Genomic DNA, 24,627 nt, shown 5'->3' on the forward strand with positions numbered 1-24,627 from the left:
TTAGTTGTAGATTTCTGGGTCAACAATATAATTCAATCAGTTGAAGTTCGTTAAATGGGGAAGTGTGTTGCTTGTAAGTAACATGAGTATATTTTCATACAGGTATGTTTGCATGGGTGTAATGCTTTTATGTCTGTAGAGTTTATTTTGACTAAAATAAGTCAAGCATAGTGTAATTTTTATCTACATGGTTGTTCTTGTGATGTTCATTTCTGTCCTTATTTATGTCAAATTTGGAGGAAAAAAAGAATATTCCTATCAACGTCATTTTTAGGTAATAGCCCCTGAGCACTTATAGTGAACTATTTATTTTCCTGTTAGAAAATCTGCTTTTCACTTATGACATTGGAAGCACAAAAAGAAAGAGGGAGAGTTGCATACTGAAGATACTGAATAAAGCAAAGCACAGGATAAGGACAGGAAATAGACTTGTGAGTGAACCATGAAAGAAGGAGAAGCCCATTTTCTGAATTTTCTAAGTGTTTCTGAGTTTCAATGCCTTATGTTTTAGACTTCTTTAAATTTCTGTTATTTAATCGCAAAGACCATGGGACTGCCTCTTGCGACCCCAGGGACTGTAGCCTGCCAGGATCCTCTGTTCATGGGATTTTTCAGGCAAGAATACTGGGATGAGTTGCCATTTCCTTCTTCAGGGTATCTTCCCAACTCAGGGATCAAACTCGCATCTCCTGAACTGGCAGGCAGATTCTTTACCACTGAGTCACCTGGGAAACCCTTTAATTTCTGAGTATCAGGTAAATAGTAAAGTTGCTAATCAACTGATAAATGTCTCTGCTGCTGGAGCTCAGCAAACAGGCATCTCTTCGCTGCCCTCTTGTCTGCTCCAATGTCACCATCTTCCAAGGCAAGAGGTCCTTTGAGATGGTACTCTCATCTTTCCTATGAAGTCAGTAAGAAGTGGCCTTTCATTAACTTTTATTCTTGGCCAGCTAGTGGGCAAAAGAGAGGAGAAGGGTCATTGGCCCTTATTTAATTAAGGACTTCTCTGAAAATCCCTTTTCAGCCCTAGATTTTGCAAATATGCCATTCGAACACTGCCATTCTGTAATGGAACTCTGGATTGTTTCGTTCTGTTTATGACCAGCTTTCACTCCGAGACAAGTAGACATTATTGAAACTGAAAGCCGAAATGAAAGATATGCAGGGCATCTGGACTAGAGCTCCCTTGTCCTCTGATACCTTTGCTTTGAATTGCTCTTATCCCACACATACATTTCCTCTCTCTGTCTCTGTCTCTCTCCTGCATCATGGTCATGATCACAGTGTTTCTTTTTCCATTACTACAGCTCTAGCTTAGACTGCACTGGTTACCAGGCTCCCTCATCTACCTCCAACCATTCTACTTTTCAACCTGATAATCAAAATATGCTACAGTGATATTAGCATGTAGGAATTACTCCATTATTCTCCTGGTTAAATTATTCTATGACTCCACCAATGGCTATTTGAAAACCTTCCCTCATGTTGCCCTAATCTGCATTCAGGCATTTTACAATTATTTATCTCTATGTGGTTTATCCCATACTCTAAAGAATTTGCTATGAATCCATCTTTCTTTTTTTTTTTTCTTGTTATCATTTTCTGGTAACTTTTCTATGTTGCTAGTTCCAACCCATGTTAAGTATAAATTCCCTCTAAAATCCTTTTCTAATTCTACCTAGTAAAAATAATGTCTTCTGTAAATTAATTTCCCTATTGCTTTATTTATACTCTCTTTAGGGAATTTATTAAATATTTATGCCAAAATCACTTGCATAATTTATACTCTGTGTGTGTGTGTGTGTAGGTGTATGCATTTGTGTGTATGTGCAACCATACTTTTAGGACTAAGGAGAATAATTATATGATTATTTCCATAGAAGCTTTCAGGCCTTAGACAAATTCAGTAGCCAACCCTGATAATAAACAAAACAATTCAAAATTATTGCTTAAAATGTTGAATGCCATAAATAAGTAGGTGGATAGAGTGATAAAGGACTAGCAACGCCAAGTATAATTTACAGTAGGGATGAAAGTTGGTATCACTGTTTAAGAATATTATTCGATCCAGAAATTCCATTCCTAGGTACAAGGCCAACAGACGTGGACAAAAATGTACAAAGGAACCGTATTCTTAATAGCCATAGACTGGAAACCACACAGATGTCATAAAAAATAGATTGATAAATAAGTTGTGTCATTTTCAAAAATCAAAATCTGATGCCGAATTGACGTAACAAAAATGATTGCTACTAACAGAGAAAGTTAAACATAAAAAGTACATACTTTGATTTGTTTATATAAAGTTTAAAAGTTTGTGAAAGTAATCTGTGGTGATAGCAGTTAGATTTGTGATTGTGAACTGGAATGACTGAGAAAGGACAAAAGGGAGGTTCTTGGGATGCAGACACTCTTCCAGGCTTTTGTCTGTGTTGTGTCACACAAGCATGTTCACTTTTTAAAAAGGCATCAAGCTGTACACTGTGCATTTTACTGTTTGTATGAAAGTGAAAGTCGCTCTATTGTGTCTGACTCTTTGTGACTCCATGGACTCTAGGCCAGAATACTGGAGTTGGCCTTCCGCTTCTCCAGGGGATCTTCCCAACCCAGGGATCTAATGTATGCTAGACCTCAAAAACAGGTTCAAAATTAATAATGATTGCAATGAATCAAAATATATTGAATAAATGAAAAGTCCATGGGCCCATGAGTAATACTCAGTAATTAAAAGGAGAAGAGGACCAAATTGTACATATAAAAGAATGCGAGTAAGCAAACTCAGAAGTGATGATAGGATAAGAAAGCCCTCAATTATCAAACACCATGTAATAACTGATATAGGCACATAATTAGCACTCAATAACAAGCAATCATTTAAGTGTTTTTTTGTTATTTTTCAATGCAATGCTTACCTTCTGGGACCTGGATAAACAATCATGTGTGCCTGCTGGGCTGCGTGATCAGAGTCCCAGCAGACTCTCTCTCTCTATATATATAGTGTGTTTTGTTTGACTATAACTGGTGAAAGTATGTTTTTTGCAGAAGCAGCAGTGATTTGCTGTGGGTGTAATTTATTATTATTATTTTTTTTTTTTTGCTGTTTTATTCCATTCTTGACCAAAGCTTCCTCTAAGAGGTTTTTTATGGAAAATTGTCCCACTAACTTAAAGGGTGTGCTGTGCTATGCTAAGTCACTTCAGTCGTGTCTGACTCTGTGTGACCCCATAGATGGCAGCCCACCAGGCTCCCCCGTCCCTGGGATTCTCCAGGCAAGAACACTGGAGTGGGCTGCCATTTCCTTCTCCAATGCATGAAAGTGAAAAGTGAAAGTGAAGTCGCTCAGTCGTGTCTGACTCTTAGCGACCCCATGGATTGCAGCCTAACAGGCTCCTCTGTCCATGGGATTTTCCAAGCAAGTACTGGAGTGGGGTGCCATTGCCTTCTCCAACTTAAAGGGTGAGGTGGGAGATATACTTAAGTTGTCTTCTAAAAAAATTAAATACTGAATATGTTAATATATATATACACACACACACACATAGAGTGTGTATCTTATGAAATAAACAGATATCCAAAATGGCAGATGAATTAAAAGCGTATGAGTTTAGTTATTCTCTTGTAAAGAGTACAGTCTACTTAAAAGTAGTGCAACTGAAGTTTCATATGACTTTCATTTGTCTCTCAATCATTTTCTTTTTATCCTTTTGTGGTTTCCATCATATTTGACCAGTATCCCATTTTAATGTGATTTTTATGTCATAACTTTTTCTTCTCTGCCTGTTTAACTTGTCCTTATGTAGCACTTATTTTCACAGAGGCCTCTGTGACTTTGTGGCAGCAGGAAGAAATATTAAACCAAAAAATTGTCAAGCAGCAGGGTGTAATGCAATACATACGGGTCTGGGTATCAGACAGATGGGCCTGGTTCTAACAGCAGGATACCCGCTTACTCACCAAGAGAGCATGTCTATAAAAATATGAATAATGAATAGTTAGAGTAAGTGTTCTTGCTATTAAGTTGCTAAGTTAAATCCGACTTTTTGCAACCCCACAGACTGCAGCATGGCAGGCTTCCTTGACCTTTACTATCTCCCAGAGTTTGCTCAGACTCACGTCCTTTGAGTTGGTGGTGCCATCCAACCATCTCATGCTCTGTTGTCCCCTTCTCCTCCTGACCTCCATCTTTCCCAGCATCAGGTTCTTTTCCAATGAGTCAGCTCTTTGCACTACTTTTGCTCCAAAGTAGTGGAGCTTCAGCTTCAGCATCAGTCCTTCCAATGAATATCTGGGGCTGATTTCCTTTAGGATTGACTACTTTGATCTCTTGGCAGCCCATGGCACTCTCAGGAGCTTTAGGCCTATTAAATAGTGCCTGTTAAATTGTTTTTGTCTTCATCATTCCTAGAGAATAACACAAAGGAAATTGTTTGTAAGTGCACTGGTGACCTGATTCATTGGGAAGCATTTTTTTTCTAATAAACAGCAATGTTAGCAAGGGAACATCTCTTGTCATCTGGAAGATACACTGTAAAGGGATAGATGAAAAGAGAAAGCTGAGAGGATACCTCTCTTATGTTCGGCTGCCACCTTTAATCATAGGTTGGATCTTAGGGCTGCAGAAGATAAAACACAAACAAGCCAAAAACCTGAGTGAGGAATTTAAAAACTTGTACTGCAGAAGAAAATCTGGGGTTTAAAGCAAATCATTAACTATTTTTCAGTGTCTTTTTTATTATTTACGTAGGCCACAACACTGGGAAAGAAAAGCAAAGATTGACAGAAAAGAAGTTGGGAGCAAGAAAGACTTTTATCAAGGGTTTTCATAGGCATTGAGGCTAAGATTTCATAAAATGTCACAATTCAGATAAAACAAAGAATATCATGTCATTCTATTGCAGTTTTTTTTTTTTTAATCTATTTTTTTCTTGTCTTTGGAGGGGAAAAAGCTGCATCTGTCATAGAAGAAAAAAAAACAAAACAAAACCCAGCTAAAAATGTATGAATCTTCCTCAACATTGCTGTAGCATGTTGTCTTAAATCACAGACTTGAGCAAATGAACTCCTCGTGACCTCTGCTTTCTTCTTCTTTCTAGGTGCCTCCCATACTCCTTGATAAGCAGTTCTCTGAATTCACTCCAGACATTACACCCATCATTTTGGCAGCCCATACAAATAATTATGAGATAATAAAACTTTTGGTTCAGAAAGGCGTCTCAGTGCCCAGACCCCACGAGGTCCGCTGTAACTGCGTTGAATGTGTGTCTAGCTCAGATGTGGACAGTCTCCGCCACTCTCGCTCCAGACTCAACATCTACAAGGCCCTGGCCAGCCCGTCTCTCATTGCCCTGTCCAGTGAAGACCCTTTTCTCACAGCCTTTCAGCTGAGTTGGGAGCTCCAGGAACTGAGTAAGGTGGAAAATGAATTCAAGTCAGAATATGAGGAGCTGTCTCGACAGTGCAAACAATTTGCTAAGGACCTACTGGATCAGACAAGAAGTTCCCGAGAGCTGGAAATCATTCTTAATTACCGTGATGACAACAGTCTCCTGGAAGAACAAAGTGGAAACGATCTCGCGAGACTCAAATTGGCCATTAAGTACCGTCAGAAAGAGGTGAGTGTTGCTAGATTTTATCCATCAAAATGCCACAGAACTTAATCACAGGGGGGAAAAGTTAGTACTCCAAAATTAGGTTGGGGTTTTAAAGCATTTTCTGTTTAACTTTAAGTGGATGAAATGTTGGCCAGATTACTGATTATGAAACACATTTAGGAGTGGCAGTAAGTGGTTTAATAATTGGTGATTTTTTGACACCTGTATTAAAATATACACATTTACTGGGGTGAAAATGGTAAAACTAATGAATTTTAGACTCTCTGTATGAAGAGTTCTGATTCTGCCATTATAAGTCTTGTTCCTTTAGAGGGTCACACAGATTTCTTTGAACTTTGGTTTTTCTCATCTGCTTAATGGACTTAATATTTATACTTGATTATATGTATACTTCTTTATACATATAAAATATTTTTCTCACAGATTTGAAGGAAGTATAAAATGAGTGGATATGTATGAATGCTCTGAGTAAATTATAATGTGTAATATTAATAAAAATACATTATTAAAAATTATTAATAAAAGAAAGCTTTTAGTCCAATAGCAGGTGGAAGTTCTAAAACTTCTCTCACGTCTGGCTTAGTTTCTTTATTTGTCAGGAATGAGAAGTTAAAGAAGTCAGTTGCAGGAGAGTAATACAGTTTTCATTAGATTTCTGTGGATTTTAATATTAAATGAGGAAAATTCAGATCTATTATACATATTGCCTGGAGAAGGCAATGGCACCCCACTCCAGTACTCTTGCTTGGAAAATCCCATGGACTGAGGAGTCTGGTAGGCTGCAGTCCATGGGGTCACTAAGAGTCAGACACGACTGAGCGACTTCCCTTTCACTTATCACTTTCATGCATTGGAGAAGGAAATGGCAACCCACTCCAGTGTTCTTGCCTGGAGAATCCCAGGGACAGGGGAGCCTGGTGGGCTGCCGTCTATGGGGTCACACAGAGTTGGACACGACTGAAGCGATTTAGCAGTAGCAGCAGCATACATATTGCCTAGCATCATTGTTTTTTGCTTCTATCACTGATTTTGAGTAAGTTCTCAAAAATATGTTTACTTCTACCTCCAAAAAATATTGGTTTTCTTTTCATTGGTGAATTATAGTAATTATTCTAGAACAAAAATATTGGAAAACTACATATATAAGATGAAAAAGAAGCTTCTGAAAAAAATGTATTTAATTTTTTTTGAGTTGGCCCTAAATATTCCACATTAGATATTAGATATCTATTAGATATTAGAATAATTTTAATATGCAACTAGAAGAAATTAATGAAAAACTTCACTTGACTAAAGATGTTTTTTCTTTGCTTAGATCCTTTTGTATATTTTAGGAAAAGACTCAATTTCAAGGTTTATTGAACAAAGAGCCACAAATTGAGTCCTTGGTTAGGTATGTTAGAAACAAAGCAATAGAAAACATTTGATAATTTCTAACACTTCTTTCAAGATGCTTGTACTTTTTGTTTCTGTGAAGTTATGGAATTGGAGGGTGATAGAACCTAACAGTGCAGCAGAATGAAGGAAGGCTAAAAACACATGTAATAAAATATGAAGTAGTAATAGCTTTTAAAAGATGCATTTTTAAAAATGACTCCGCATTTGCATTTTATATTTTAGTTTTTGAAATAACAATGGAAGGAAAAAAAGCAAAATTATTACAGAATTGTTTTGGAGTATCTCATTCAATATCAAAGAGCATATTTCCCTAGAGCTGACAGTTTTTCAAGAGCAAAGTAGTGTTGGATGGCTAATAAAGTGTTATAAAATCAAGAATAAGATTTTACACTCATATACATTATTTGAAATCATCAGATCAGATCAGTCACTCAGTCGTGTCTGACTCTTTTCGACCCCATGAATCACAGCACGCCAGGCCTCCCTGTCCAACACCAACTCCCGGAGTTCACTGAGACTCACGTCCATTGAGTCAGTGATGTCATCCAGCCATCTCATCCTCTGTCGTCCCCTTCTCCTCCTGCCCCCAATCCCTCCCATCATCAGAGTCTTTTCCAATGAGTCAACTCTTCGCATGAGGTGGCCAAAGTACTGGAGTTTCAGCTTTAGCATCATTCCTTCCAAAGAAATCCCAGGGCTGATCTCCTTCAGAATAGACTGGTTGGATCTCCTTGCAGTCCAAGGCAATCTCAAGAGTCTTCTCCAACACCACAGTTGAAAAGCATCAATTCTTTGGCGCTCAGCCTTGTTCACAGTCCAACTCTCACATCCATACATGACCACTGGAAAAACCACAGCCTTGACTAGACGGACCTTTGTTGGCAAAGTAATGTCTCTGCTTTTGAATATGCTATCTAGGTTGGTCATAACTTTCCAGGTTGTATTTTATGAAAAGTACTCCTAAATTATTCAAAAATTACCGATCTGAAAATACTTGATAAGATTTTCTAGTAAGAGCATGTGTGTTAAATAAAACTCTAGCATAAATGTCTTCTCTTATACTTTTTTTTTTTAAGGGCATAGACTGAACAGGAAGAACTTTTTTGAGAAAAAGTTTTATTGGAGTATAGTTGAATTATAATGTATTAATTTCAGCTGTACAGGTTAATTAGTTATACATATTACATATATCTACTCTTTTATAGAGTATTGTTCCGTATAGGCCATTACAGAGTATTGAGTAGAATTCCCTGTGCTATAAATGCTCACAAAATACTAGCAAATGGAATCCAACAACACATTGCTCTATACCTTTTTAACCACGAGTTCTCCTTGTTTCAGTCTACAAAAGTTTGAGGTTTGTCTTTGACCTATCTCTGATGTTTTGGGATTGCCTTCCCACTAATGTTCACGTGGCTGAGTCCTACTCGCTCTTAAAAGCGCACTCAGTTCTCTATTCCCACAGAGAGATTCCATGAAGCAATTCTTCCATACAACCTTTAGGATAAATGCCTTCATTATGCACATTCTGGGCTGCATTGTATTGCTGTATTTGACTTGCCTTCTCTAGGACACAGCTGAGCAACCTCACTTCACTTCTCTAGGCTGTCAGTGTCAGGAACACATTTGTCTCGTTCATCAGTCCTACTTCAGTACTTGATAGAGAAAAGATGCTCCACGTGAATTGATCTCAATATGCTCAGTATGAATGCATTTGAATAGATTCAAAATCTCAGTTCTGGAAGGCTCCCTACATGTTTCCTTGCCTGAGTAATTTGCAGTGTTTAGGTTAATAATGGAAAGCAATTAAATACATTATTTTGTATGAAAAGGTTGCAATGCAATCCCTGTAGAGCTCTTCAAATTAAAGTGAAAAAATATATGTAATCTCTATATAGTCAACAGCCTATGTTCTTTTAAATTTACTTTTCCTTTTCTTGAAGGTAAGTCAACAGTTTTGCAACATTAACTTTCAACTTGGTACTAATCTGGGTTCTGTCTTAGAAATTAAGGGAGTTGTTAAAGAGGAAGGAGAGAAATCAACATGGGGATAGCCCTGGACTCATACCTGTTTATCCTATCCTGGAGCAATATGAAGAGATTTGTATCAATCAGCTGCTTTCTATAGCATGTGGTATCAGAACCTTGGGACTGTGTGGCGAACAATGGCTGTTTCCTCTTAGATCCTTTGGATTCTGGTGGCTGGTCAGCAGTTGTGTAAGAGTTTTGCATTTGCTATAAATGAGGCAAGAAGAGCTGACCTTTGTTAGGCATTCAGTTCAGTTCAGTCGTTCAGTCGTGTCCGACTCTTTGCGACCCGGTGGACTGCAGCATGCCAGGCCTCTCTGTCCATCACCAACTCCTGGAGTTTACTCAAACTCATGTCCATTTAGTCGGTGATACCATCCAACCATCTCATCCTCTGTCATCCCCTTCTCCTTTTGCCTTCAATCTTTCCCAGCATCAGGGTCTTTTCAAATGAGTCAGCTCTTCGCATCAGGTGGCCAAAGTATTGGAGTTTCAGCTTCAACATCAGTTCTTCCAATGAACATTCAGGACTGATTTCCTTTAGGATGGACTGGTTGGGTCTCCTTGCAGTCCAAGGGACTCTTGAGAGTCTTCTCCAACACCACAGTTCAAAAGCATCAATTCTTCGGTGCTCAGCTTTCTTTATAGTCCAACTCTGTTAGGCGTATAGTCTGTTAGGCATATAGTCCAACTCTGTTAGGCATTGACTGTCTTTTAATTCTTCATTTGCTTCATTTTTCACTCTTATTCAAGTCTAGGATGTCTAGAATATACCTTTCATATTTTCTTGTGTCTGGTAAGTTCCACATCAGAATATGGATAATTTGGAGGGAAAAAATGTCTCATACTATCAGGACACTGTCTCATGGACATCAAACAACTATTATGGAAGAATGGCAAAGGGAGTACTTCTGGGGAGAAAAGTAAGAAAAGGGTATTGCATACAGTGTTCCCCTCCATAACTGAGATTTTTGTGCTGAAATAACTTTGAGAGTCATTCACCCAAGTAAATATGGTAATGCCTCTGTCTTAGTTTGCTTTACTTAGCTAACACAGAATGGGTTATTTGAATTTGATTAGGTATTACTGACCACATCCCTCTCTTTTTTTCTCTCTTCGCTGTTTTGAACTGTTCTGGGAACATTCATGTGTTCAGATCTCTTCTTAAAAACCATAGATGTCCATCAGCAGATGAATGGATAAGAAAGCTGTGGTACTTATACACAATGGAGTATTACTCAGCCATTAAAAAGAATACATTTGAATCAGTTCTAATGAGGTGGATGAAACTGGAGCCTATTATACAGAGTGAAGTAAGCCAGAAGGAAAAACATAAATACAGTATACTAACGCATATATATGGAATTTAGAAAGATGGTAACAATAACCCGGTGTACGAGACAGCAAAAGAGACACTGATATGTATAGAACAGTCTTATGGACTCTGTGGGAGAGGGAGAGGGTGGGAAGATTTGGGAGAATGGCATTGAAACATGTAAAATATCATGTAGGAAACGAGTTGCCAGTCCAGGTTCGATACACGAAACTGGATGCTTGGGGCTAGTGCACTGGGACGACCCAGAGGGATGGTATGGGGAGGGAGGAGGGAGGAGGGTTCAGGATGGGGAACACATGTATACCTGTGGCAGATTCATTTTGATATTTGGCAAAACTAATACAATTATGTAAAGTTTAAAAATAAAATAAAATTAGAAAAAAAATAAAATAAAATGCAAAAAAATAAAAAAACCATTTTCTCTGGAAGTATGCCCTTAACCTGTTTTCAACTCAGAATTCGTCATTGGTTTCTCTTGCTATGGCAGCAGTATTGCTTCATTACAAGTACTGTTTTGCCTCCTACTTGTTTTCACTTTTGGTTTCTTCCATTCAACACCTTGCCTTTAGTCCTACCTCCTCCAATCCATTGACCACCGCACCACCTAAGGGTCTTTGTTTTGTGTTTTAGGAAAAGTAAATCTAGAGATAGTTTTTCAGGTATAGCACTGAAAGCCCCCTGTCTTAGAGAAGCCCTCTGTTTGGTCATCATAAATCAGAGCATGTGAGCTCTGTGTAAAGCATCGCAGTGTCCTTCTCACGCTCGCAAATAAAGTCCAAACTGTCACAGCTCGCTTTATATGGATTCTGCCTAAATCGTTGGTTTCATTGTTCGCCATCACTACTCACAGTTCACATTTCAGTCAAATGCAAACACTCATAACTGTACTGCTTTCCCACATTGGGCCTTTCCACCCAGGACTCTCTTAACATAAAAGACCTCTGTCCTGTTTCATGTTGCTTGCCCATTGTCGTGGGTTTTGCTGGATCTCGGTAAAATTGTCTGAGAGGTTGTTTTTAAACACTGCACTGCTGCTTCCATCCCAATGCTCAGGACAGTTATACCAAAACCCCTGGAAATGCAGAGGTATATTTTAAAAGACTACTCAGATAATTCTAATGTGCTGTCAAGGTGAGTAAGTACTACTTGAAATTGTATATCAAGGTTTAACTCATGAATTAAAACTTCTTTAGATTTCCTTGACTTTCTCAAGTAGAGAAGACAGAGGTTGCCAAACGTAACATCATCAGAGGCACCTGAGCAGCTTTTGGAAGTAGCTCTCCTTTTGGCTCAGCTGGTAAAGAATTTGCCTGCAATGAGGGAGACCTGGGTTCGATCCCTGGGTTGGGAAGATCCCCTGGAGATCTTCCAGAGGATCTGGAAGGAAGGGAAAGGCTACCCACTCATTATTTTGTCCTGGAGAATTCCAGGAACTGTATAGTCCATGGGGTTGCAAAGAGTCGGACACAACTGAGAGACTTTCACTTTCATGAATTTTCTTTCCTCAGCCCCAAGTGCAGAGATTCACCTTCAATAAGTCCTTGCATTTGTGGCATAGCACAGAAGTCCTCTCAAATTCTTCCCATCTCTCCCTCCTCATGTCATCACCCACCCTGTTATGTTTGCCATGATCCTGATACCCTTCTTTCTTCTTAAGGTCTATTCCACTGCTAACAGGATTCTTAGAGCTTTCATTTATCTGCAAAGTAAGATCCAAGAGTTAGGTAGGAAAAAAAAATCTTACTTAAAAAAGGGAAATAAACCTAAGGAAATGCAAAGATGGAGGGGAAGGGGTCAAACATTAATATTCTCCTGTCACGTGATAGAGAAATGAAAGCTTTCCATCTGAGTGCGCATACCTAGCCATGCCTTCTTTCAGGTAAATTTCTGGCCATCTAAAAACTATTGGAGATAGCTTTTTGTTGCTATCAAGTAACTCATATCTGATTGTTGAAAAAAAATTCTATAAAAGTATGAAGCCTATGAAATGGATATAATTCTCTTTCCCACGCCTAATAAGGTATGTGATGTTATACCAATTAGCTTTTGAGTTTTTGTTTTCTCACCTTTAAAATGGGAAAATACTGCCTACTTCATAGGTCAGTAGTGGAGGTGAAGCATGATAATACGGGTCCAGACTTAGGCGTACTTCCTGGCATTTATGTCCATGGAAGGGTAGCTGTCTATTACATTTAGTTATTACTGTTATTATAATTGTTTTTGTTTATCCCTTCATGGAACCTCAGTATAAAAAGCTAAGGGCATGCAGAGAAATGATACATACCACTCTATTGTATGTCCTGCAGCAAAAAGAATGGACTTCATCATTAAATGTTTTAATATGTATACTGACTATTTTATAGGCCTCATGGGTTTCATAGCACTTTTGAACTGTGAGTTTGGAACTGACACATACACACTGCTAAAAATAAATTTAAAAAAATTTTTTGAAGTTTATCATTACAGTCTAATATTATAATCAGTATGCTAAACTATTTATTTTAAAACAATAGTCTCATCAAAAATGCATAATGTATAAACATTATGCCAGAGCCTAGGGTTGTCCATGCTCTAGTTCTTCCATTATAAGCTTTCAAAAGAAACTTAGATTATGTGTTACACACTCGATTTTAATTTGTCCTCCTGCTTTGCATTTTTTAAATATATTTTAGGCACTGATTATGTATGCCCTTTGAACCTGACTGCTGCCTGCTAGACCACAGAATCAGGAACTCTTATCACACCAGCACTTATCAAGAATGCCAGGCATATGGCAGAGTTTTAATACATGAGGCTACACTGAGTGATGTAAATTATTAAGAGACTTGTATTAATAAAAGGGATAAAAAGCTGCATTTTTTTTAGCTTACTTTCCTTTTCCTCTGTACTTGGGAGCACACTCTGACCGATTTCTGGGCCCTGCATCTTGGTCCTCCAAGTATGTTCACATACCTGCTGTTGCTATACAAAGGCAACACGGATAAAGGCTTCCGAACGCTTCTGCCCACCCACTCCTGGGGCCCAAACATTTCAGCGCCTGCCACTGGGTAATGGATGAAGCAAATGCCTGTTCAGGACTTGTGAGCCTGGCTGACAGTACTATGACAGGTCATTAGGCATTTAATTTAACACTAGGTTTTTAGAGCTTGGAATTCAATCCCCATGTGTTTCTTTACAGCTAATTAATGACATGAAACCACTTTTTCCTAATTCGTATCTGAAAGTGATTGTTTCTGTTTCTTCCACAATGAGATATGAAATGGTATATGTCTATAACATTGTATAAATTCATCCTTTTGAACAGCACTGAGTAGAATGTGATAAATTTATACCTTCTAAAACATAAAATAGCAAGCTTTAACTGGAAGTTAGATATAAAATATGGCTTGTATTTGATGTTGTTATTGTTCAGTCACTAAGTCATGTCCCACTCTTTGCGACCCCATGGACTGTAGCCTACCAGGCTCCTCTATCTGTGGGATTTCCCAGGCAAGAATACTGGAGTGGGTTGCCATTACCTTCTCCAGGGGATCTTGATATTGTTTTAATAAATACAAAAAGGAAACGACTAAGTGACTTATTTTTAGACAGGTATATACTTCTGTTCACCTAACAAAAATGCATTGTGTCCACAGAATAAGCAACTCTTTTCAACGTAACTTTCACTTGCTGCAGACATCAACTAAAAACATTAGGTTAATGATAATATCTTTGAAAAATTTCACTGTGTATTAGACACCCTCTCTGGTCCTTCAAGGGGCTTCCCTGGTGGCTCAGATGGTAAACAATTTGCCTGCAATGTGGGAAACCAGGGTTTAATCACTGGGTTGGGAAGATCCCCTAGAGAAAGGAATCATGGCTACCCACTCCAGTATTCTTGCCTGGAGAATTCCATGAACAGAGGCTACGGTCCATGGGGTGACAGAGTCAGATACAACTGAGCTACTAGCATGTTTCACTGGTTCTCTGAGGAATAACTTTTCTGTATGCAACTGGGACTACTGACTCCATGATAACTGACAAACGAGTAGCAATAAGATCAGCCCCTATTCAGGTCCAATCATTTCATTTGTCAGCAGTGAAGAACTCTGTCTATTGCTGCTTTTGCACAAAACTTCCTATTTAAATTTGAGGCTTTTGTTTGGGTCATAATTTAATGTCTCATATCTTCTCTGTCACTCATCACAAAACAAAATTAAGGATTACCACTTTTCAAAATCATGAATTTAACAGCTTATTCCAGCCCACATATAGAAGTACAATACAAAAACTAAATGGGTTGGCAAAGCATTATTGTTGTCAAGAAAACCTAGTGGCTTTGAGATACAATGTAAAATCCTGCTCGAGATCCCTGATAAACTATGGGAATGAGGAGGAGCTTTTACATTTCTCCTTACCCTCATTTTCCTTCGACCATATGTGGCATATTCACAGGTTTTCTCAATAAAGGTTAGTTATGTTTTGTCTCAAGTCTTGGGAGAAGAAATGCACAGTGAAACCCTCTAGGATGTATAATGCCGTGCTATAATTTGGCGATTTATGAGCCTTAAGCTTAATTCTGAAGCTGTGTGTTTATCGACTGCTTCTCGGTAATATAGAACTGGGAAAACAATCCCATAGGATTATATTTTTATTCTTTGTAGCACGCTCTGTTCCCTTTTTCCCTTTGGCTTTAGGGAGCACTCAGTGGTGTGCCTTCTGCTGCTATGGAGAAATACTGAAAGCTTTTTTCTTTATGGTTTTTACCTTCATCTGCCCCCTTGCAAGCTCCCTGCGAGCTGTAAGAAGGCCTGCTTTTCCTCATTCCAAAACCACCACTTCATTTTTAAATGCGGGGCTCCATTGTTGTTTTGCTCTGTGGCATTCCCTAAGCTCAGTGATTTTCCCCAGGTGGCTCTGGAACATGCAATCCAAAACCTCTTTTCTTTCTCTGCCACATTCACCTCTAATACCGGGCAGTGGGGAGCTGGAAATCTTATTGGCAGCTGCTATTAAGTAAACATAGGAGGGACCTAGTGGTTGGGCTTAGGGGGCTCTGGTCAAGATAATGCTCTTTCTCTCTCCAAGTGCAAGTCCACACGTGATTGCAGGGTGTGTATTCTATGCTGGAGACTGCTGCTGCTGCTAAATCGCTTCAGTCGTGTTCAACTCTGTGCGACCCCATAGATGGCAGCCCACCAGGCTCCCCTGTCCCTGGGATTCTCCAGGCAAGAATACTGGAGTGGGTTGCCATTTTCTTCTCCAATGCATGAAAGTGAAAAGTGAAAGTGAAGTCGCTGAGTCGTGCTCGACTCTTAGCGACCCCATGGACTGGAGCCTACCAGGCTCCTCAGTCCATGGGATTTTCCAGGCAAGAGTACTGGAGTGGGGTGCCATTGAGACAGAGGACAGCAAAATGAGAAGACAGCAAGTCCCAGGCCAAGTTTGGGTTTCTTCCAGAAATGTCCTAGAGCCTAGAATTTTTTTTGGAGAAGGCAATGGCACCCCACTCCAGTACTCTTGCCTGGAAAATCACATGGACAGAGGAGCCTGGTGGGCTACAGTCCATGGGGTCTCTAAGAGTCGGACATGACTGAGCGACTTCCCTTTCACTTTTTACTTTCATGCATTGGAGAAGGAAATGGCAACCCACTCCAGGGTTCTTGCCTGGAGAATCCCAGGGACCGGGGAGCCTGGTGGGCTGCCATCTATGGGGTCACAGAGAGTCGGACACGACTGAAGCGACTTAGCAGCAGCAGCAACAGCAATGTTTTATTTCAGAATGCTAAGACTGACTTTACATTTGGTATTCGGACTCCTCTTCTGTAAATAACCCCCTGGTATCAGTATCACAATGCTTATTGTGAATGGGCTTTTAAATACTATGTTTGGAAAACAGCATTTATTATTTTTCTGATTACATGGCATTACATGCCAGTTATAAGAAATGTGTGATATCAATAAATATGATATTGACAAGTCTGTAATCACATAATATTGCTAACATTCAGTTTACTTTTTAAATAAATTCTTATCATAAATAGGTAGAGCCTAGAATTTTATTCTTGCTTAGACAGTACAGTGAAATCCACATGTGTGTGTGTGTGTGCTGTAGTACTTAAGCAGAAAATGCTGTTGCTGTTGTTGTTTAGTTACTAAGTCATGTCTGAGTCTTTGTGACCCTATGTACTGCAGCCCACCAGACTCCTCTGTCCATGGGATTTCCCAGGCAAGAATACTGGAGTGGGTTGCCATTTCCTTCTCCAGGGGATCCTCCTGATCCCGTGATTGAACCTGCATCTCCTGCATTGGCAGGCAGATTGTTCACAACTGAGCAACCTGGGTATAAGCTAAAAATAGATTTTTAGCTATATTGCATGAACGTTTTATATGTTATGTCCTTCACTGATATCGTTTTCTCACTTTCTTCCCTCCTTCCTTTCCTGTCCTCCCTCCTTATTAGGACTTTCACTTACCTTATGTAAGAGAGTCTTTTCTGTTTGCTACTTACTGATGATGCTGAAATCAAAGACAAAAGCCTTGTCCTCAGATAACTACCAGGGCATTAGGGATGGAAGAAAAGTCCGCACAACTCTCACCATGTGGGCCCCAAAGACTGTGGCAGAGCTGCTTCTGGAGCCCAGGAAAATGCTGCCTAACTTGGTCCTAGGGTCCTAGGGCAGGCTTCCTGGAACAGAAAAGGCCTTGCTTGAGTTTCTGTGGAAACCCGGGAGTCATCCAGGCAGAGAAGTTACAAAAAGTCAATATGGAAAGAAACACCATGTAGAACTGCAGGGAGGCAAAAAAGAAGGTGGAGAATCCCTCCATTATTATTTATTAAGATCCATCTGATTCCTTTTTTTTTTTTTTTCATTGTAGTATAATTGAATGACAATTTTGTGCTAGTTTCAGATATACAGCAAGATGATTCTGTTTACATATGTTCTTTTTCAGACTCTTTTTCATTATAAGTTATTCAGTTCAGTTCAGTTCAGTCGCTCGGTTGTGCCCCGCTCTTTGCGACCCCATGGACTGCAGCATGACAGGACTCCCTGTCCATCACCAACTCCCGGAGTCTGTTCTGAATATTCTTGGAAGGACTGATGCTGAAGCTGAAACTCCAATACATTGGCCACCTGATGCGAACACCTGACTCATTTGAAAAGACCCTGATGCTGGGAAAGATTGAAGGTGGGAGGAGAAGGGGATGACAGAGGAAGAGATGGCTGGATGGCATCACCAACTCAATGAACATGGGTTTGGATAGACTCTGGCAGTTGGTGATGGACAGGGAGGCCTGGCGTGCTGCGGTTCATGGGGTCGCAAAGAGTCAGACACGACTGAGCGACTGAACTGAAATGAACTGAACTAAAGTGAATCTGTCCCAAACTCCTAATTTATCCCTTCCTCTCTTTCCCTTTGGTAACCATAAATCTGTTTTTTAAGTCTGTGAGTTTGTTTCTGTTTTGTAAATACATTCATTTGTATCATTTTTTAGGTTCCACACTAAGTGCTATCATATATTTGTGTTTGTCTGTCTGGCTTCACTTAATATGATACTTCACTTAATATGATAACCTCTGCTGCTGCTGCTAAGTTGCTTCAGTCGTGTCCCACTCTGTGCGACCCCAGAGACGGCAGCCCCCTGGTTCCCCTGTCCCTGGGATTCTCCAGGCAAGAACACTGGAGTGGGTTGCCATTTCCTTCTCCAATGCATGCAAGTGAAAAGTGAAAGTCGTATTCAACTCCTAGCGACCCCATGGACTGCAGCCCACCAGGCTCCTCCATCCATGGGATTTTCCAGGCAAGAGTACTTGAGTGGGGTGCCATTGCCTTCTCCGATGATAATCTCTAGGTCCATCCATTGTTGCTGCAAACAGCATGATTTCATTTTTTATGGTTAAGTAATAGTCCAGGTATATATCTACCACATCTTCTTTATCCATTCATCTGTTAATGAAAATATAAGTTGCTTCCATGTCTTAATTTTTATAAATAGTACTGCTATGAATATTGGGGTGCATGTATCTTTTCAAATTAAAGTTGTCCTCATTTCTGGATATATTCCTAGGAGTGGAATTGCTGGATGATATGATGATTCTATTTTTGTTTTTGAGGAATCTCAATACTCTTTTCCATAGTGGCTACACCAATTTACATTCCCACCAAGAGTGTAAGAGGGTTCCCTTTGTCTCTACACCCTCTGTAACATTTATTTTTTGTAGGTTTTTGATGGTGGCCATTCTGACCCGTATGAGGTGATATCTTGTAGTTTTGATTTCCATTTCTTCAATAATTAGCAATGTTGAGCATCTTTTCATGTGCCTCTTGGTCATCTGTATGTCTTCTTTGGAAAAATATCTATTTACTTCTTCTGCCCATTTTTGATTGGGTTGTTTGTCCTTCTGACATTGAGATGTATGAACTGTTTGTATATTTTGGAAATAATCCCATGTTGGTCACATCATTTGCAAATATTTTCTCCCATTCTGTATGTTGTCTTTTAGTTTTGTTTATGATTTCTTTGCTGTGCAAAAAAAAAAAAAAAGAGCTTTTAAGTTTAATTGGACCCCATTTGTTTATTTTTGCGTTTATTTCCTTTACTCTAGGAGATCCAAAAACTATTGCTGTGATTTATGTCAGTGTTCTGCCTTTATTTTCTTCTAAGAGTTTTAGAGAATCTCTTCATTCTTTCTGCCCTCATTCCCACCCCATGCCTTCTGCTTTCACATTTTCTTCTGCCTGATGCAATGGAAGGCTTCTATATCAGGTCTCAGCTCATTATTATCACTTTCTTGGTAAAGACCCAGAACACCGACCCTAGTTACTGTCCTTTGGCTTCCCTGGTGGATCAGACAGTAAAGCGTCTGTTTACAATGCGGGAGACCCAGTTTTGAGCCCTGGGTTACGAAGATCCCCTGGAGAAGGAAGTGGCAATCCACTCCAGGACTATTGCCTGGAGAATCCCATGGACAGAAGAGCCTGGTAGGCTACAGTCCATGGGGTCGCAAAGAGTCCGACAGGACTGAGGGACTTCACTTTCTTTCCCTTTCCTTCACCCTTTATTCTCAGACATTCTCTTTACATGACAATGTTGATATCGCAGCTTTTATCACAATCCAAAGTCATTCTGTTTATTTGTGTGTAAAATTATGTTTTTATCTTTTTTCACTTGTTATCTAAGTGTTATCTCCTCTGACTTGATTATCAGTGAAAGCCCAGGGGTTGGTATAGTGCTTAGGACATAGGAGCCTGAATCAGTTCAGTTTAGTCGCTCAGTCGTGTCCAACTCTTTGCGACCCTGTGAATCACAGCACGCCAGGCCTCCCTGTCCATCACCAACTCCTGGAGTTCACTCAGACTCACGTCCATCGAGTCAAGGATGCCATCCAGCCATCTCATCCTCTGTCGTCCCCTTCCCCTCCTGCCCCCAATCCCTCCCAGCATCAGAGTCTTTTCCAATGAGTCAGCTCTTCGCATGAGGTGGCCAAAGTACTGGAGTTTCAGCTTTAGCATCATTCCTTCCAAAGAACACCCAGGGCTGATCTCTTTCAAAATGGACTGGTTGGATCTCCTTGCAGTCCATGGGACTCTCAAGAGTCTTCTCCAACACCACAGTTCAAAAGCATCAATTCTTCGGCGCTCAGCTTTCTTCACAGTCCAACTCTCACATCCATACATGACCACTGGAAAAACCATAGCCTTGACTAGATGGACCTTTGTTGGCAAAGTAATGTCTCTGCTTTTCAATATGCTATCTAGGTTGGTCATAACTTTTCTTCCAAGGAGTAAGCGTCTTTTAATTTCATGGCTGCAATCACCATCTGCAGTGATTTTGGAGCCCAAAAAAATAAAGTCTGACACTGTTTCCACTGTTTCCCCGTCTATTTCCCATGAAGTGATGGGACCAAATGACATGATCTTCGTTTTCTGAATGTTGAGTTTTAAGCCAACTTTTTCACTCTCCTCTTTCACTTTCATCAAGAGGCTTTTTAGTTTCTCTTCACTTTCTGCTACATGGGTGGTATCATCTCCATATCTGAGGTTATTGATATTTCTCCTGGCAATCTTGATTCCAGCTTGTGCTTTTTCCAGCCCAGTGTTTCTCATGATGTACTCTGCATAGAAGTTAAATAAGCAGGGTGACAATATACAGCCTTGAAATACTTACTCCTTTTCCTATTTGGAACCAGTCTGTTGTTCCATGTCCAGTTCTAACTGTTGCTTCCTGACCTGCATATAGGTTTCTCAAGAGGCAGGTCAGGTGGTCTGGTATTCCCATCTCTTTCAGAATTTTCCACAGTTTACTGTGATCCACACAGTCAAAGTCTTTGGCATAGTCAATAAAGCAGAAATAGATGTTTTTCTGGAACTCTCTTGCTTTTTCCATGATCCAGCGGATGTTGGCAATTTGGTTTCTGGTTCCTCTGCCTTTTCTAAAACCAGCTTGAATATCTGGAAGTTCATGGTTCATGTATTGCTGAAGTCTGGCTTGGAGAATTTTGAGCATTACTTTACTAGCATGTGAGATGAGTGCAATTGTGCAGAAGTTTGAGCATTCTTTGGCATTGCCTTTCTTTGGGATTGGAATGAAAACGGACCTTTTCCAGTCCTGTGGCCACTGCTGAGTTTTCCAAATTTGCTGGCATATTGAGTGCAGCACTTTTACAGCATCATCTTTCAGGATTTGAAATAACTCAACTGGAATTCCATCACCTCCACTAGCTTTGTTCATAGTGATGCTTTGTAAGTCCCACTGACTTCACATTCCAGGATGTCTGGCTCTAGGTGAGTGATCACACCATCGTGATTATCTGAGTCATGAAGATCTTTTTTGTACAGCTCTTCTGTGTATTCTTGCCACCTCTTCTTAATATCTTCTGCTTCTGTTAGGTCCATACCATTTCTGTCCTTTATCTAGCCCATTTTTGCATGAAATGTTCCTTTGGTATCTCTAATTTTCTTGAAGAGATCTCTAGTCTTTCCCTTTCTGTTGTTTTCCTCTATTTCTTTGCATTGATTGCTGAGGAAGGCTTTCTTATCTCTTCTTGATATTCTTTGGAACTCTGAATTCAGATGCTTATATCTTTCCTTTTCTCCTTTGCTTTTCGTGTCTCTTCTTTTCACAGCTATTTTTAAGGCCTCCCCAGACAGCCATTTTGCTTTTTTGCATTTCTTTTCCATGGGGATGCTCTTGATCCCTGTCTCCTGTACAATGTCATGAACCTCAGTCTATAGTTCATCAGGCACTCTATATATCAGATCTAGTGCCTTAAATCTATTTCTCACTTCCAGTGTATAATCATAAGGGATTTGATTTAGGTCATACCTGAATGGTCTAATGGTTTTCCCTACTTTTTCAATTTCAGTCTGAATTTGGCAATAAGGAGTTCATGATCTGAGCCACAGTCAGATCCTGGTCTTGTTTTTGTTGACTGTATAGAGCTTCTCCATCTTTGGCTACAAAGAATATAGTCAATCTGAGTCTGAATAAATGGTGATAAATTAGAGGAGTGGCAGGGGCTGAGATTAGAGAAAAATAACAGAGAATAGATCGTACAGGGCTGGAATCAGCAACCCTAAGGAATGTGGTTTTAGAAAATCTGTGATACTTAATCATTTAAATATAGAAATTCTTATTAGCATTTGTGTTAGTCTCTCAGGATTGTCTGACTCTTTGAGACCCTGTGGACTATAGCCCACCAGCCTCCTCTGTCCATTGAATTCTCCAGGCAAGAACACTGGAGTGGTTAGCCAGTCTCTTATCCAGGGGATCTTCCCAACCCAGGGATGGAACCCGGGTCTCCTGCATTGCAGGTGGACTCTACCGTCTGAGCCACTAGGGAAGAAATCTTAATAATCTTTTATTTTCTCAAACTTCTGTTGTCCAAAGATGAGTTCATCATCTTCTCTAAGCCTGGCTCTTCTGTCATCTCTGTTCAAGTAGGAGGCAATCTAATTACTCTTGCTAGAAATCTGAGAGTCAGCCTTGGTTATTTTACATCCATCACTTCCGAAAGTTTGATATGGTAGATGAAAGATGGCCATAATTGAAGGATGGCATCTAATACCCTTCTCCTCAACCAGAGCCTGCCTTAGCTATCTGCCTGAATAGTACAATGCAACAGAAATGAATTTCTATAATTCCCAAGACTTGTTCATAAGAAGACTTGCAGCTTCCACTTATGTTCTCTGGCAACCCAGGTGCCATGTGAGAAGTGTGAATGTCCTACAAGGCCATCATACCAGAGAGCCAATGGGTACACACTCTTGCTGATAGTCTCAGCCTAGCCTAGCCTTCCAACTCTTCACTCCTATGACAAGACTGACAGAAGAAATGAATGTGAACTTCCCTGCACACCCACACTAGTTCATCCTCTAGCTGGATGTGTGCATGCGTTCTAAGTTGCTTCAATTGTGTCTGACTCTTTGTGACACTATGGACCGTAGCCCACCAGGCTCCTCTGTCCATGGAATTTTTATACTGGAGTGAGTTGCTATGCCCTTCTCCAGGGGGTCTTCCCACCTCAGGGATCAAACCTGGGTCTCATGTCTCCTGCATTGATAGGTGGGTTCTTTACCACTAGCGCCACCTAGAAAGCCCCCTCTGCTGGATAATGCTGAGTAATTTCTGTTGATGCCACATGAAACAGAAGAATCAACCAACTAAGCCCTGCCTCAATTCCCAGTCCATTATTATGGACTGAATGTTTGTGTCCCCCTAAAATTCCTCTGTTGAAACCTAACCTCCAATGTGATGATATTTAGAGGTGAGGCCTTTGACGGATGATTAGGTTGGGAGTGTGAAGCTCTCATGAATAGGATCAGGGCCCTTTTACAAGAGACCCCAGAGAGCTCTTTAATCCTCTTTCTACCATGTGAGGGCACATCAAGAAGACAGACTCTCACCAGATACCGAATCTGCGGCACCTTGATCTTGGACTTTCTAGCCTCCGGAACTGTGAGAAGTAAAAGCTTCTTGTTTAAGCTGCCCAGTCTGCAGCACTTTGTTACAGCAGTGCATGAACGAAGGCATGCACAAAATTGTGAAATATTACACAAGGTTGTTTTAAACCACTAAGTTTCGGAGCGTAGATCATTGAGGCCCCTGTGAACCACCGAAGGCTGCCTGTCCTATTGCTAATTATATTCATTAATACTTCCCAAATTATTTCCTACCTTTCAGTCTACTCTTTCTGTTCTCTGTAAAGGAGTCTCACCCAGTTTCCCTAGCTCCAATCTTGCTCCATCCAAAGTCACGCTACACTTAAGAATTTTTAATATTAATATGTAAACATTCTCTACCATAAGAAGCTTATTTTTTAAGTATATTCACACTGTGGTACAACCATCACCACCATCCATCTCCAAAACTTTTTCATCTCCCCAAACTGAAACTCTATATACCCCTTAAACAATAAGTCCACATTCCCCCTACCCGCTCCAGCCCCTGGCAACCACCATCCTGCTTTCTGTCTCCATGAATTTGATTACTCTCAATTCTTTATATAAGTGGAATCATACAATACCCATCCTGTGTGTCTGGTTTATTTCACTCAGCATAGTATCTTCAAGCTTTACCCATGTTGTGCCTGTATCAAAACTTCACCCCTATTTAAGAATGAATAATGTTCCACTGTATGTATGTACCACATTCAGTTTATATATTAATCTGTTTATAGACATTTGGGCTATTTCCATACCTTTTGGCTACTGTGAATAATGCTGCTGTATTATGATACTATAACCCGATTCCCTATCTCTTACTTTGAAGATCCCATAAAATAAAACCCTGTCTCCTCAACAGGATATAATATATCTGGATGCTGACTTCGTGTCCAGACTCATCTCTCACCCCGTCCTGACTTGTGTTGTGTGCTCAGCAAATCCAGATTACTAGTATTTACTCACCTATGCTATGATCTGTGAACATTACTGTTGTAATTTTTCTTGTTATTTTATTGCCTTGAAATACAGCCATTACCTCGGGTTGGAGCCTACCTCTTGTTTAAGATGTTCAGCCTCAACTTCATAAAGGGATACTACTTAATACTTAGCAAACATTCAAAAATAAAATTGTTTTGGATGAGTTTGCTTTGAATCATTTTAACTAAAGAATTAATTTTTAAGAAAATAAAATGCTTTGAATAATATTGATCAATTTCCATCTTTATCCCTTATACAGTGTGACTTTTTTATCTGTTCAAACAAACATTGTTGTCAATATTACTCACAGAGCATTGATCATATGATTATAGTTTAGGTGCCAGAAGC

At 39.8% G+C, this 24,627-nt stretch overlaps 1 protein-coding gene across 6 annotated transcripts in view; it reads left to right on the forward strand.

Annotated features, from left to right (window-relative positions):
* The window catches only part of TRPC4 (transient receptor potential cation channel subfamily C member 4), a 207,654-nt gene that overhangs the window by 88,737 nt on the left and 94,290 nt on the right, over window positions 1-24,627 (forward strand). For all 6 annotated transcript variants that reach the window (XM_061434728.1, XM_061434729.1, XM_061434723.1 and 3 more), the window contains one exon: window positions 5,094-5,612. In XM_061434728.1, the coding sequence (XP_061290712.1) occupies window positions 5,094-5,612 (519 nt within the window). The remainder of the gene's footprint in view (window positions 1-5,093; window positions 5,613-24,627) is intronic.

This window comes from Bos javanicus, chromosome 12 (assembly GCF_032452875.1).
Source record: "Bos javanicus breed banteng chromosome 12, ARS-OSU_banteng_1.0, whole genome shotgun sequence".
Classification (NCBI taxonomy): domain Eukaryota; kingdom Metazoa; phylum Chordata; class Mammalia; order Artiodactyla; family Bovidae; genus Bos; species Bos javanicus.